Here is a 15,908-nt window from a genome sequence, read left to right as displayed (position 1 = left end):
GTTTCCCCATCACAATCTCCCTTCTGTCCTTAACCTGCAGTTGCCTTTTCCATATGGTCAGTCTTACTTTTCTCTATTAACTCTTTCATTTCATTCCACAATTTATATTTTGGTTTCTCATCTAAAAGGTACCCTGTGAACTTTTAGGTTTTATAGCTGAGCTATTTCACCAAATTGATGGGAGAAAGAACCACCTATTTCTTATGGCAAATGACATTATATTATTTATTTTTTGACATTATATAAGACATTTTTTCTTTTCCATGCTGGGAATGAACAACAGCTATTAGCATAAAATCTATAGCTTTTTAAATGTGTTTTAAGAGATTTTCACTGATCATTAAGCCGTGAAGTTTGAACTTGAATTTGCCATTCTGCAAAATCTGATTCCTAGTGTGCTGGATTTACAAGAATGCACAATCACAGAGAGTTGATTAACATTTTCCTTCTCCACAAATCCAGTGATAGATAGCTAAGCTTCTTCAAGGCCTGATCTATTATAACTTGATCTGCTTTGTAAATGAGTAAGCATGTACCAGTATTTTATGTGCATCTTGAATTTTTAAAAATATATCCAGGACAAGTATGAGGGGATCAATTTATAGAGACAACTGCACACTGATATTCAGAATGAGTGCACTTAACATTCTACCAGCCTTCTAAGAATTTTAGTCAGAATGGCTGATTCTTTAGAGCATGGCTTGGAAACACAAGAACTCCATTTTATTTCAAACTCTATTGCAATCTTAGTAATGTTTAGATGAGGAATGTGTTGTATTCACATGTATATATGGGTAGAAAAACTGAAGGGAGAATGTCATAACTCCTTATACATCTTCGGAGAATATTACTGACAATAAATTGAATGGTGCCTCATTTCTTTGGCGGTATTTTTCTGCTGACTCACTAATTACTCAGGAACATTCCTTCTCCTTATGAGTGTGAATTACCTTAAGTATCTCCAGTAAATTTTGCATTCTTTTTCAGCTTCCTGGATCTCCCCAAGTCCTCCTGAATTGTAGATATAGAAATACCAGGGCTCATTAGAATAATACATACAAATTAATAGATTTTGTTTAGAGTTATGATATAATGTGTCCAGGTCTGAGTTATTTTTAAAAATATGTTCACATTGTGTTTAATGAAACAGCACTGATGAGTGACATACAACATTCTGACAGCATGAGTGACAAAAGTAATTTGTCCTTACCTGTTGCAGCCATGTTCCTAAAGGTTTCACCCATCACATCTCTGTAGAGGTTCTTTTGGGATGGACTCAGCAAAGTCCACTCCTCATGGCTGAAGTTCACAACCACATCCTCAAAGGTCACCACCTCCTAAAGGACGACACATATATTTCTCACACAAAGGTTGAGACACCAGGTTTGGGATATCTTAAATTCTCTCCTACAAATCTGAATCAAAAGCAAAGTGTGGTGGTATATATCTATAATGCCAGCACTCAAAAGGCTGAGGCAGGATGGTTTCAGTGAGTTCAGGGCAATTCTAGGCTCCATAGGATATTCAAATCCAGCCGATATACATATAGAAAGCTTGTCTCAATAAAACAAAACAAAACTAAACAAATACAACCAAACAAAACAGCTGAATGAAGACTGATGTCTTCAAATTTAAATCCATGCCTTCGTCATTAATTTTGTATATATACACACGTTTTTGAAGACAGCAAATTTGATGATAGATTGCAACTCACTGCTATTATAACAGTGAAATAGGAGCACTGATTCTTATGCTGAGTCACTGCAATAGTCCCTGTGTACTGTCTCTAATGCAGAGCTCACAGTGAGAAGCCTGCAGGACCAGCATCCACAAAGCACAGAGACAGATAAATATCCCATCAATCAACTGAGAAACCAAGCAAGCACCTCCCTTCCCTGGTAAGTGGTGGCGGTGTGGCAGACTGTGGCCCATGCAGGGGGCAAACCAGCAGCAGCTCCTGAGATCCATGCCATGCTGGATTTAGGACACTTGGAAGGCAAGCAACCACCACTTCTCCCCCGTAAGCAGTGGCGGTCTGGCAGAATGTGGCCCTTCCAGGGGGAGAACCAGGAGCAGCTCCTGAGATCCACGCCAGCTGTGAAACCAAACAACCAGCCTGTCTCCCTATAAGCAATAGTGAACCTACTGATGCACGGCCTAGAATCAAACATCCCACTTCCCTACCCCTCTTCTCCTGTCACCCCCAGTTAGCAAATGGGGAACAGAAATCTGAGTGTGTCCTGGGAAGCACACCATAACGAATAAGGCGAACTTCCTTCTACTATCTCTTCGAAGGCAAATATTTTTATTACTGTTTTACTCTATTCTGATTAATGGTATTGCTCTATTCAAAATTCTGTTTTGATAAGTACTATAATGTTCTGTATTTCATCTCATTTTGATATATGTGTTTGAAAGAACAACTATTATAAAGATAATAAAATATACTGTGATACCTATTACTGTCATTGCAGTAACCTGTTATGAAGTTGTATACCAATTTCACTGTATGATCTTAGTTGGCCTTATTCTGCCTTGTTCTGTTTATGTTACCACTTTCAAAATTTGAAAAAAGGAAAAAAAAATCTCATCAATCACCTTGATAGGCTGCAGAGAATGTCTCTTCAAATCTCATTTAGGCTAGTGAGTACTTTGTTCTTAATATACTTCAGCAGCATTTTGAAACATGAATTTGGTTTCATAGAACAAAACATAAATAACCTCCAATATGGAACACAAATAATAACTCAAATGTTAGTGGAAAATGCTGTTTTTTAAAAAAATAAGTATATAAAATGGAACCAGGCCAAAGCTGTAATATATAGCTCACTGTCACCAAGCGATCACTTTCAATTTAGATATAAGGAATATATCTTGTGAGGCTGGTGAAGGACTTCTTCCTTGAATTTGGGACTATCCTAAGTTACAGAGCTGTCTAAAGTAGAGAAACCCTGACTGAGACACCCCACAGACAAAGTGAAACTTGAAAAGAGACTGCACAAGACAACTTTAGTTTGTTTTTAAAAATTATATCCATACAATATGGAAAAATTCCAACAATATTCAACACTTTATGAGAAACAATGTGGATATCTTCCATACCACAAAGAGAAAGTTGGGTATTTAGCTCAGTGGCATGAACACCTGCCTGGAAAGCATAGGGCATGAGTTTGATCCTTGGTACAAAAAGAATCCAAATTTTACCTGCATGACACTGGGGCATAATTAGAGATAATCCAAGTTAGATTTTAAGTATGGAACACAAAATTCATGGGTTGACAGGGATGTGAAATAGTGATTTTTGCCAGAGCTGGTGTTGATCACCTCAATGAAGCAATCAGAACCCAACTTTAACTTCACGCTTACTCTAAGAACTACCTGAATTTCAGTGAAGACCCTCTCAGTTGTATGTCCTGCTATAAGCTTCCTGAATCCTGTCAGTCACTTGCACATCCTTTCCACACTCCTCTGTTCCATCCTCAGCAGGAAACCCTTCATGCCTAACTATTGATATCACTGCAAAATTTCTGTTTAGAGCTTCTCCTTTACACCACTTACTAAATTTCATTGCAGAGAATTTCCATATTTAAACTGTCTAAGAATAAGCAAGCCACTAAATCAGCTCTTAATTCAGAGATGACACACCTATTCCTTTCCATTCAGAAGGATATCATGTGTATATGTCCTTGCAAATGCCTAAATTTCAGCATTTTTCGATGAGAATTTAACAGATAGCCCTTTCTGGAATTTGTCCTTCACAAAATTTTACCCTGTCCTTGATAACACTTTCATATTTGCTTTATCGTTCTCAGACTTCAAAACTCTATGGCTGTTCTCACAAACTTAGTCTGTGAGCAAGGGTGCCACCTAAATAATTAAATATGTTCAGAAATTATTTTGCACTGATCTGTATAATACACAGGAGTTCATGTGTTGTTTGGGAAGCCTTTTTCCACTGAGGCACACTACTACATGTCTCTGAATTCTCAGGACCTTTGCCACTACCTGTCATGAGGATGGAAATATGAGAACATACTATAAATTGAGGAGATCACTATAAATACAAAAAAGCCCAAGTTTAAGTTGAGCCATTGTGGCTATGAAGCCCTGCATTACAGACACTAATAAACTCCAGACATTCTAGATCTGCTACTCTGAGGAAAGAGAGATTAGACCTAGCTCATTACTCTTCTACAAGCCACAAATCATCATAGTCAGAGTCATCCCAAGCTTCTTCCAAAGCCTAAGATGGTGGATTTTAGAGGCCAGCAGTGAATTTCAAAAATGATACTTTAGTCTGCTGCTGTAATAGGGAAGCCATGGTTCTGGGGACCCCAAATCACACTTGCCAACAGCAAAAGGCAAAAGGGACAGTGAATGACCCATGGCCAATGCTGGAGGACCTCAGGAGCTGAAGCTAACTAAATACCTGAAGCTCCAGACACAGGAATTACTTCTAAATACTTGTAACTGGTTTCACCCAATCCACCCTATCTCTGGGCTCCCATCCACAACCTCACCATTCCATGGCTCCAGGATCTCTCAGGTTCTTTGCTAATCAGGCCACAGGACATCGAAAGTACTAAATGAGATGCAGCAAGCGTTTTGCTACCAGTATTGTACTCAGAAAAGATAAATCATGCTGAGACACCAGAAGAGACAAAAGTCACAGCCAGCAATGGCCTGAAAATTGGACAGTTCATATAGGCTGCCCCTTCATCACTGATTGACTCCTGCTCTACAGCTCTCCTTCTGAGTCAAGAATCAACAGGGAAAGAAACCCCTCCCTGCAAGAGAGGATCTCAAACGATAGACTGCAGTGCAGAGACTTCTGGAGCTGCCGTTCTTCTACAGTGGTGATCTCAGCTTGACCAGAGGAGTGTTTGTACTGAAGAGCTTTACCTCAGGCTTTTAATTTTCAAATCCATTTTATTTCACTGAAAAAAGAACACTTGTAGATACCATAACCAAAATTACAAATCATTTCAGTTTCAGAAAACAAAAGTAGCACTTAAAGTCAGGGATTAAATTAAATTAAATTAAATTTCAACTAAAATTAAATTTCAAATTAAAATTAAATTTCAAAACATGTCAATCAGGGGGCAACACTGGTATATACACTGAACACTGTAATCCCCAGATCATTCACCCACAGCACAAGACATCTGTAATCAATTATCCAAATAGTACTGTTACAGGCACCTGAGTTATTTAAATAGTATTGGCATAAGGCAGGACTAGGTCCTCCAAGGAGTCCATGCAGGAGACGAGATACTGTGCAACTATGGGGAAGACTGACACCTCATGCTATGGGCCAAGTCTCAAGACAAATGATAAGCAAATTCATCCATACATAAAAGACTGATATTCTAAATAGTCCCATAGCACTCTGAGGAGGTCAGGAATCGCCATTCAAAGAAAAGTATGCTTATCCTAAAAACTGACATTTTAAATATTTCCTATCATCCTGATGAACTCAGGAGTCACCCTACCAAAACCCTAAGGGAAAAGACACTGCTGCCTAAGAATGCCTGCTTTCTATGTGACTCCCTTTCCCCTTTTTTCCCAAGTTAATCAACTTTACATGAACTTATAATCTTATTGGCTACCATAGCTCTGTCCCATCTTATGCCCATCTGGATTGTGAGTTCCGATTTTTCCCCACCTTAAACTCATCTCACCACATGATTTTACCCTATAAATGTCCCTAGAAGGACAGTGTTTGACATCCCACTCAGGACCTCTTCTCTCTCTCAGGTAGCTTTCTTTCTCTCAATAAGTATATTGTGTTCTTAATTTCTGTTGTTCCTAAAATTCATTCTTTGACTTTAGAGAACACAAACTCATACCAGACATATTAGACCAGGAGATTCTTACTCTATAGGAGTATCATTATAAATTTTTCTCTTTCCTGAAGTCAGATAAATCAGTAGTAGTTTGTATTCTACAATGTTGATCTCACATTTCCATGGATGCTTGCCCTGAAGGGCTTTATCCCTGACTTTAAGTGCTACTTTTGTTTTCTGAAACTGAAATGATTTGTAATTTTGGTTATGGTATCTACAATGCATTAAGGAAATGACTAACAGTATTTCTTATGAATGGTTTACTACCAGCAATAGAGGAAGACAGGAGGCAAAAATTCATTGTTTTGATTTCTTCCTTGAAACTGAAGGATGTACTTGAAAGAGTTTTGCCCTAGAAACAATTACAGTAGTTCAAGGTGGAAGAAGGCAAAATCAGGGATGCTTACTCATATGGCCACTTCCTCTTTTTCCTTGATTACAACTTCCTCTTTCTTTCCCAGGGCCCTAAAGAAAATTCCCATCAGCTCCTTGCATGACACCAATGTCCCCTCCAAGCACCATGTCCACTCAAAAGTCACATATACCTCTGTCGTACTCTAGAAAAATACCTTCGTTATTTTTGTATCATAGCAAAACCCGTAACTTGGCCTTACTGTATATGTGTTTTTCCTTCCCCCTCTGGATGACCTAATTAATATGTTAATCAATGCTCTCCTGTGTAAAGAACTGTAAATACCTAATTGATATGTTAACCATTGTTGCCCTCTACAAATAACACTTGCAATGCTAAGATAAGCTAACAGAAATTGTTAATCACTGCTAGACTTCTAGGCTCTGCTGAGGAAAACAGGATTTCTTATTTTCTAAACTTGCTTGTTTACAGGAAAACTTGCTTGTCACCCAAATCTTGCTCTTCCCATAAAATGTAATGCACCCATGTTTCTGTTTTGTAGTGCACCACACCCCATCCCCCTCCTTGCATTGTGTGACCAGCAGCTGTTTGTTGATGTACAAGATAAAAGCCCTGACTTATTTCTGTCAGGTGCCCAGTCTCCAAATTGGCTCCCAGAGACTCCTTGCCAGGTCTGGCCTAAAATAAAACCTTTACTCCCTAAATTTTAATTTCTTGCTTCCTTGGATTTTATTCCAGGGTGTGAGTTATCACAACCACAAAACCCCATAGTTAGTCCAGGGAGAGGGGAGCCAAACCCTTGGTTGCTGTGGGCTCCTCTCCATAGTGTTTAAATAAAAGGCCACTTTTACATTTCTTATATTCTGCTTCTCTATTGTGCTAATTTACCTCCTCAGTAACCTCAGTAATCTAACCCACTTTAAACCTATCTCACTGTTGTAACTTAGTTCTAACTGATCTGCCCCCTTCCTGTTCTATATGTGCCATTTCAATAGAGATTAAATTTCCATCTCCAGTAAAGACTTAAGTTTCAGCTCCTTGTAAATTCCCCTCCCCTCCCCATTCTTAGGTTGTCTTCATTTCCCATAAAAGCTTTAAGTTTGTTTCTTATAATCCCCCTCCCCCTTCAGCCTATGTGCAATACAATGTACTGTCCCTAAGAAATGTTTAACTACAAGAAAGTTATCAAACTGGGTCAAAGTTCACAACATTACTGTGGTTTTCAGCTTTAAAACCCAATCTTTTTAGCTGTAAGGCACACAATCTCCAAATTGGCTCCCTGAGATTGCATCACCTGGCCTGGCCTAAAATAAAGTATTTACTCCCCAAATTTTAATTTCTTGCTTCCTTGGGAATTATGCTGTGGTCTGAGCTATCACACTCACCACATGATTTTATTGTATAAAATCAGAGTCCTTTGCTACTGGCTCAGAATTCCTCCTGTTTTTCTCAGACAGATGCTTTCTGATACGATTTTTGGTGTAGTAAAGAAGAGAATATAAAGTCAAAATGGCCTTTATTCTAAGACCATGGAGAGAACCCCATGAACACTGGGGGTCTGGCTTTCTTTTCTGGAAATGTGTGGGCAGCACACATAAAGTTTTTGACTTGGGTGCTGCTTAAATTTGGCATTGCCAATATGCAAGTACCTGATTGAGATGCTTTTCTGGCCACAGGTAGGTTGAATAAGGGAGAGGAAAGTGACTTCAAGGTAAAAATCCTCTGGTTCCACCTCCCACTTCCAAAATATCCTATTTAGAGCAAAATACTTTCATTTTCTTTCTCTCAATATATATATTCTGCCTTTCAACTCTGTTGTTCCTAAAATTCATTCTTGCATTTTAGAGAACACAAACTCATACCAGACAAAGAAGTTCAGGAATTTCATTCCACTATATCATGGTATGGTTGCCTCTCTTTCTAACTAACTCAGCGGCCTGTAAATTTAAGAATTGTTTATCAATTTGATTTGGAGTAACTGTAGCAAATAAAATGTTCTTAACGAATATAGGGAAATATATCATTAAATTGAAAAAATGATTATCACAGTTTTTCCACCTAGCACCAGCCAACATTTTCAACTTTCAAATATGTGGGAAAACAAAAAATAAAAACAACTCAGAAAATAGCAATCCTATAAGGGACAGTATATCATTCACTGTAATTGTCATGTTATCTGCAGGTATTTCATAGACAACAAAAGAAATATTGAGCCTATTTAATATCAAGTATCCATTTCAATAAATGTGCTCACAGCACTGCATCGTTGACAACTGTGATTTTTTTCTGTATCAGGGATTGAACTCATGACCTTGTGCTCTCCAGGCAGCTCCTTGTATACCTCAGCTCAATCCCCAGACCCAACCAATTTAGATACTAAATATGACTATTAACAATGTTTAATTTGTCATTGACATATTTAGTTATAAATTTTATAAACCTACATTTTCAAAAATGAAATTATTTTCTTTTCTTGTGGTTTAAATTACTTTTTTTTTAGGTACCAGGGATCAAAGATACAACCTAGCACTTTCCAGGCAGGCGTTTCTGCCTCCTGAGCTAAATCCCTGGCCTGTATTAATGAATATTTCAGTTTATTCATTCAAATAGAACTGTGATTTTAGCAAAGGATGTCAAGGTAGACAGAAATTGATATACAATCAGAGAGGAACTGGAACCTCAAATAATCAATGCAAAATACTAAATACAACAATCACTGTTACAGGCACAGCTGAAGAAAGCCCGACCTGAATGTGAAGATGCAGTGACTAGGTCTACATGCTCCTGAAGAGAAAAACAGCAGCTTGAAATGTAGTACAGTTACCACCACCCCCTCCAGGAAGTACTGAAAGGCATCAATTACCATACTCAGTGACCAGAACAACTGGACTATTGTTCCCACAAAATGCCTTGGCTCTTTCCACATACCTTTTCTGGCTGACTTGTTCCTTGTTGAATAACATTAGTTAAGCAGCTATAAGCTTATAGGTTGATTGTAGTCTGAGACCCACACTGTAATCACATTGTGACTTTCCTGTATAAATGATCCCTGACAATAGGTCTATGGCCAAAACACCAAAGACCACTCCTGATAATTCAGGGCTATAGGTCTCTCTTTTTTTGTAAGAAAATTTTTGAAATTCTTTTGGTTTATGACTTCATTTCTCAATGTTGTGAGCCATTAAACTTGATGTATTTGATATCAAACATGGCAGGATTATATTTCTCTTATCTCAATTTAAATATGAAATGTCTGCAAAAGGCATTGTTCCAAATCCAGAATTTCAAGCTGCTTGTTTGCCCTGAGTTTAAAATTTCAATGAGCTTTTAGAAGTCCTCAGTCTAATGAACTGCACATGTATTGGAGGAAGGAGGTCACTGTTGTCCTGTAGCACAATAGGTGCCATTCCTAAGTCTGTGTTTGTCACTGCCTCCTGGATGCCACTACATGGCCTTCTTTCCTCTGCAGCATCATTCAATAATTCCCATTTTACATAAGTCAAATTTCACTCAGCTCTATTATTGTTTGTTTTCAATAGTCTTTCTGTCTACTTGGTTGGGTTTTTTTTTTCATTTTAGTTTTTTGATTTAAAGACATGGTCTCACTTTGGAGCTCTGGGCAGCCTTGCACTCACTATGTAGGTTAGGCTGTCTTTGAATACATGGCCATTCTCCTGTTTCAGCTTCTTCATTGCTGGGGAAAAGAGGTAGGCATTATAGCACATGGCATTTGTCTTTTTCTCCTCTCCTTTTCACTACTATTCTTTCATTTCAGGGGCACTGTCATTTAATCCTGAGGTTTGCTTGTGTCAGTAAGGTTTCTGCAGCTCGAGGTGATTTTGTGAACAATAATATAGGAAGCCAAGCAACCCAATTGAGAAATGTGGAATTTCATTAGCTGGGCTCAGCACCACTTGTATACAGAAACCCTAACCCCATTAAAGGATCTAAACAAGAGGCTCTGAACTGGAATGTTAGAGATGTTTTAAAGATAGAATCACAAAAAGATCCTGTTGGAAATCATTTAGCTAGAATCTTATAATAATTTTTGGATGACAACTGTATTCTGCTTCTTTTGTTGAGCAGGTTAATTTTTTTCTTTGGGTACAGCTCATTTTGCTTTTCTCCTGGGACTTATACCCTCAGTGATTTTCCATTTTTCTGAGTGAAATACAAGGGCACTAGTTAAATGCAAAGCTCAAGATGGCATCTATTAAGCCAACCTACAACACAGCTAAGTTACAAGTCTCAATATTTTTTAGGGTAAAAACACACATATTGATAATCCCACACTCAAGACGCTGAGATAAGAGTGCTGCTTTGAGGTTAGGGCAATTCTGTGCTCCATAAAGGGTTCAAATATAGCTCATCTACATAGAGAAAACTTGTCTCAATAAAACAAAACTAAACTAAACAAATAAAACCAAACAAAACAGCTGAATGGAGACTGATTTCTTCAAATCTTAATTCCACATCTTGGGGATTAATTTTTGTATATACACATTTTTTGAGACAGCAAATTTAACACTATATTGCAACTCACAGCTAATATAACAGCCAAATAGGAGTACTGATTCTTATGCTGAGTCACTGCAAGAGTCCCTGTGCACTGTCTCTAAAGCAGAGCTCATAGTGAAAGCCTGCAGGACCAGCATCCATAACACAGAGGTAGACAAATATCTCATCAATCACTTTGATGTACTAACAATGATATCTCTTCAAATCTCATTTATGCCACTGAGTCCTTTGTTCTTAATATACTTAAGCAGCATTTTGATATTTAAATTTAGATTCATAGAACAAAACATAAATAACATCAAATACAATACATAAATAATAACTCATGTTTATTGAAAACTGCTGTATGTAAAAAATGTATAAACAATGAAACCAGGTACAAGTTTCAAATTATAGCTCAGTGTCACCAAGTGATCACCAAGTGATCACTCTCCATTCAGATAGAAGAAATATATCTTGGGAGGCTGATGCAGGAGAACTGCCTTGAGTTTGGGGCTAGCCTAAGTTACAGAGCTGTCTGAAATAGAGAAACCCTGACTGAGACACCCAAAGACAATGTGAAACTTGAAAAGTGACTGCATACGACACCTTTGGTTTGCTTTAAAAATTATATCCATACAATATAGAAAAATTCCATAATATTCAACATTTTCTGAGGAAGAATGTTGATATCATACATAGTATACAGAAAACACTTTCAGAGCTGGGTATTTAACTCAGCAGCATGAACACCTACCTAGCAAGCTTGAGATCATGAGTTCAATCCCTGTTAAAAAAAATTCAAATTTCACCTTCATGACACTGGGTCATAATTAGAGATAATCAAAACTAGATCTCAAGTGAAAAACAAAGAATTCATGGGTTGACAAGGATGTGGAATAGTGATTCTCACCAGAGCTGGTGTTATCCCCCTCAAGGAAGGAATCATAAGCCAACTTTAACTTCATGCTTACCCTAAGAACTACCTGACTTTCAGGGAAGACCCTCTCTGTTGTATGTCCTGCTATTGGCACACTGTATCCTGCCAGTCACTTCCACATCCTTTCCAAGCTTGTCTGATCTACCCTAAGCAGAAAACCATTCATGCCTTAACTACTGATATCCCTGCACAATTTCAATTTAGGGCATCTCTTTACATGAATTAGTAAAGTCCATTACAGAGCATTTTCATATTTAAACAATGTATATGATCAACCAAGCTATTAAATCACCTCTTAATTCAGATATGACACCCATATTCCTTTCCATTCAGAAGGATATCACATGTACATATATGTTTATGCAAATGACTAAATTTAGGCATTTTTCAAGGAGAATTTAACAGGCAGCCCTTTCTGGAATTTGTCCTTAGTAAACACACTTTTCCCTGCCCTTGATGACACATTTATATCTGCTTCATTTTCTCAAAATTTAAACCTCTATGGATGTTCTCCCAAACATCGTCTATGAGCACATGTGTCACATCAAGTATGTTCAGAAATTCTTTGCATTGTTCTGTATAATACACAGGAGTTCATCCGGTGTTTGGGGAGCATTTCTCCACTGAGGCACATCACTACACATCTTTGAATTCTCAGAACCTTTGCCTCCACCTTTCATGAGCATGGAAATATGAGAACATAGTATAAATTTAGACGATCACAAAATACATAAATGCATAAGTTTAAGGAGAGCAATTGTGGCTATGAGGTCCTGCAGCACAGACATTTATAAACTTCTGGCTTTCAGATCTGTTGCTGACAGGAATGAGAGCAGAGACCTAGCTTATTACAGCTGCACCCAGCTTGAAACCACTTCGGAATCAGGGTCTCCTCATGCCTTGTCCTGGGTCCAGACTGTTGGAGGAGCAAGGGCAGCAGGCGATTTCAAAAATGGCATTGTGGCCTGGGGGTATCACAGTGGCAATAGCGTTCAAGGGACCCAGAAATATCCTGACCCCAGCTAGAGGTAAAAGGGACACAGGATGACTCCCTTCTAGCACAAGAGGACCTCAGGGTCTGAGGCTAAGAACACAGGCTCTAGACAGCACAGCAGCTTCTCACCACTGGTTTTTTTTTTTTTTTTTTTTTGGTCTTTTTCCTTTTAATCGGTACTGGGGATCAAACTCATGACTGCGTGCTTTCAAGGCAGGTGCTTATGCCGCTGAGCTAAACCCCCAATCCTTTCTCACCACTTCTAACTGGTCTCATCCAGATTCCACCCCATTTCACTGCTCCCATCCCATAACATCACCATTGTGTAGTTTGGAGGTCTCCCAGGTTCTTTCTAAGCAGTCCACGGAGAACAGAAGCAAAAAAAGTTGTCTAGCAAACATCTAGCGCTCCCTTTTTTGCCCTGGCCTTGCAATTGACGCCATGACACTGGAAGAGACCGCCTACGTTGGCCCTCCTGATTGGACAGTTCTTACAGCCCGCTTCTTCATCACTGATTGGCTCCTGCTCAAAATCAACGAACCTATGAATTTGAAGCTTAGCTAAAGGAATGCCCCTACTCTTTAACAAAGAGGAAATAACTTGTTCAAAAAGTTCCCGTTCTGATGATTGGGAGTTACCCATTCTCAATCCCTGCTTATATGCCACTCCCTGCTACTTTCACTTTTCACTTACCTGGGTCCTCTGCAGCAGCGGTCTTCTCGCAACTCCCGATTCTCCTTCCACTGGAAAAACGCTCCGAATGCTTATATTCCAAGCCCCAAGTTTGGACGCCAGGTGCCAGGTGCCGCGGCCAGCTGCGGGGAAGGAGTCAGGCGAGAGACTGAAGACACAGGGAGACCAGTTGCTCAGGAGGCAAAAGGCAATTTATTGAAGGACTACAGAGTTTTTATAATGTTTCAAAACAAAGAGCAGTACAAGTCACTTCAGGACACATTCTTGTGCACACAGCAAAAGTAAACATGCTCCTGGGCCCATGAGAAACTTCTATGTTGTGCAGCCCAGGAGGTAAACATGTTCTTGGGCCCATGAGAAACTTCTATTTTTTTATGTTATGAAGCTATTCCCAGGTTAATATCAGCGCGATGCTTTGTCTAGAAGGCTGAGGTTACTGCAGGACCCCTGGCTCCCGCTCCCAACAGTGGTCCAGGGATTTAGCTTAAGCACCTGCCTCGCAAGCTAGAGGTCTTGCATTCCATCCAAGATCTTGCTACCACAAACTGTGCTGCTATAAACATGGGTGCACATATATCACTGTGGTATGATGATTATTATTCTTTTGGGTAGATACCCAGAAGAAGAATAGCTGCGTTGAGTGGGTCTGTAGACCTAGTTTATGTGAAACCTCCACACTGATTTCCACAGTGGTTGCTTTACCACCAACAGTGGAGAAGGGTTCCTTTTCCCCCCACAACCCCTCCAGCATTCGTTATTGTTTGATTTCTTGACAGTAGTCATGTTTTCTGGGGCAAGGTGACATATCAGTGTTATTTAATTTCCAATTGTAAAGTGATAATTTATGCAGAACAATTTGTCACATATTTATTTGCTGTTTCTATTTCTTCATCTGAGAACTGTGTATTTCACCTCAGATGCACATTTTTGGATTGGGTCTTTAAATCTGGGAAGACTGAAATTTTTTAGTTTTCCATACTCTATTATAGTAACACTTTGTCTGAGGAACAGTTGGCAAACATTTTCTCCCACGTTGTGGGTTGTCTCTTCAGTCTGTTAGTGATTTCTCTTGCTGTTAAAAAGTTTTTCAGTAGGGTGAATTCTCACTTAATTCTCTTTGATTTTTGCTGTGCAATCCAAGTTTTCTTCATAAAGTCTTTGCTTACATCAATGTCTTCAAGAATTTTACTTACTCTATCTTGCAGCAGATTTAATGTTACTGTTTTAATATAAGATCTTTGATCTATTCTGATCTTAGCTTAATACACTTTGAAAGATAATATTCAGAACATATAGAGCCAGTTTTTCCAGCACCATTTATTAAAGAGGCTGCTTTTCTTCCAATGACTCTGTTTGGCAACTTTGTCAAAGATAAGATGGTTTAGTGGTCTGGGGTTGTTTCTCCATCTTCTAATTTGTTCCTTTGATCTTTGGGTCTGGTTTTGTTTGTTTTGTTTTTTGTCAGTACCACACCTTTTTTTTTTTTTAAATCACAATGCCTTTATAGTATAATTTCAAGTCAGGTATTTTGATGAGCCCTATCTTTTCTTTGTTGCCCAGGATCACCTTTGCTACTCTAGGTCTCTTCTGGTTCCAGATGAATTTTAGGATTTATTTTGTGTAATTCTTTGAGATATGCTACTGGGTTTTGATTGGGATTGCACTAAATCTGTACAATAGCTTTGGAAGTATGGTCATTTTCACTATATTGAATTTCCCTACCCAAGACTATGGGATAGCTCTTCATTTTAGAATATCATCTTCAATCTCCTTGTTGAGAGTACTGTAGTTTACAGTGTAGAGGTCATTTACATCCTTTGTTAGATTGATTCCTAAGTATTTCATTTTGTTGGATGCTATTGTAAAAGTTATTGTTTCCTTGATTTCTCTTTCCATGAGTTTTTTATTCTTGTTTAAGAAGTCTATTGATTGTTGAGTGTTGCCTTTGTAACTGGCTATATTACTGAATTTGCTTCTTAAACTAGAAGTCTTTTGGTGGAATTTTTAGGGTATTCTAAGTAGAGTATCATGTCTTCTGCAAATAATGACAGTTTAAGATTTTCCTTTACTATCTTTATACCTTTTATTTCTTTCTCTTGTCTAATTGCTCCAGCTAGTTTCCAGGACTATATTGAGTAAGAGTGGAGACAGTAGACATCCTTGTTTTGTTCCTGATTTTAGACTGAAAGCTTTCAGTTTTTGTCCACTTAGTATGAGGTTGACTGTTGGTTTTTAATAAAAGGCTTTTATCAGATTGAGATATAGATCATCTCTCCCAATTTTTATAGGGTTTTTATTATGAATAAGTGATGCACTTTGGCAAAATCTTTTTCTGCATCTATTGAAAAGATCAAATGATTTTTGCTTTTGGATTTGTCAATACGGTGTATTATATGTATGGATTTATGTATGTTGAACCACCCCTGCATCCCAGGGAATAATTCCACTTAATCGTGTTGTAAAATCTTCTTAATGATATTCTGCAGTCTGTTTGCCAGTATCTTATTGAGGATTTTTGCTTCAATGTTCACTAGGCAGAATGGTCTGTAATTCTCTTTCTTATTT

General features: G+C 38.3%; 1 protein-coding gene across 1 annotated transcript in view; it reads right to left on the bottom strand.

Annotated features, from left to right (window-relative positions):
• LOC134474750 (zinc finger protein 431-like) overlaps nt 1-13,104 on the bottom strand; it is a 34,223-nt gene extending 21,119 nt beyond the window's left edge. The window contains exons 1-3 of the mRNA XM_063243319.1: nt 12,970-13,104; nt 1,211-1,337; nt 951-1,011 (exon numbers count right to left, since the gene is read on the bottom strand). Coding sequence (XP_063099389.1) covers nt 951-1,011; nt 1,211-1,337; nt 12,970-12,972 — 191 coding nt within the window. The 5' untranslated portion in view covers nt 12,973-13,104. The remainder of the gene's footprint in view (nt 1-950; nt 1,012-1,210; nt 1,338-12,969) is intronic.
• Nucleotides 13,105-15,908: the final 2,804 nt, after the last annotated feature.

This window comes from Cavia porcellus, unplaced genomic scaffold, assembly GCF_034190915.1.
Source record: "Cavia porcellus strain 051 isolate PalLab524CR breed Dunkin Hartley unplaced genomic scaffold, mCavPor4.1 scaffold_37, whole genome shotgun sequence".
Classification (NCBI taxonomy): domain Eukaryota; kingdom Metazoa; phylum Chordata; class Mammalia; order Rodentia; family Caviidae; genus Cavia; species Cavia porcellus.
Note: the sequence above shows the minus strand (reverse complement) of the source record. Positions and strands in the feature narration are given on the sequence as shown.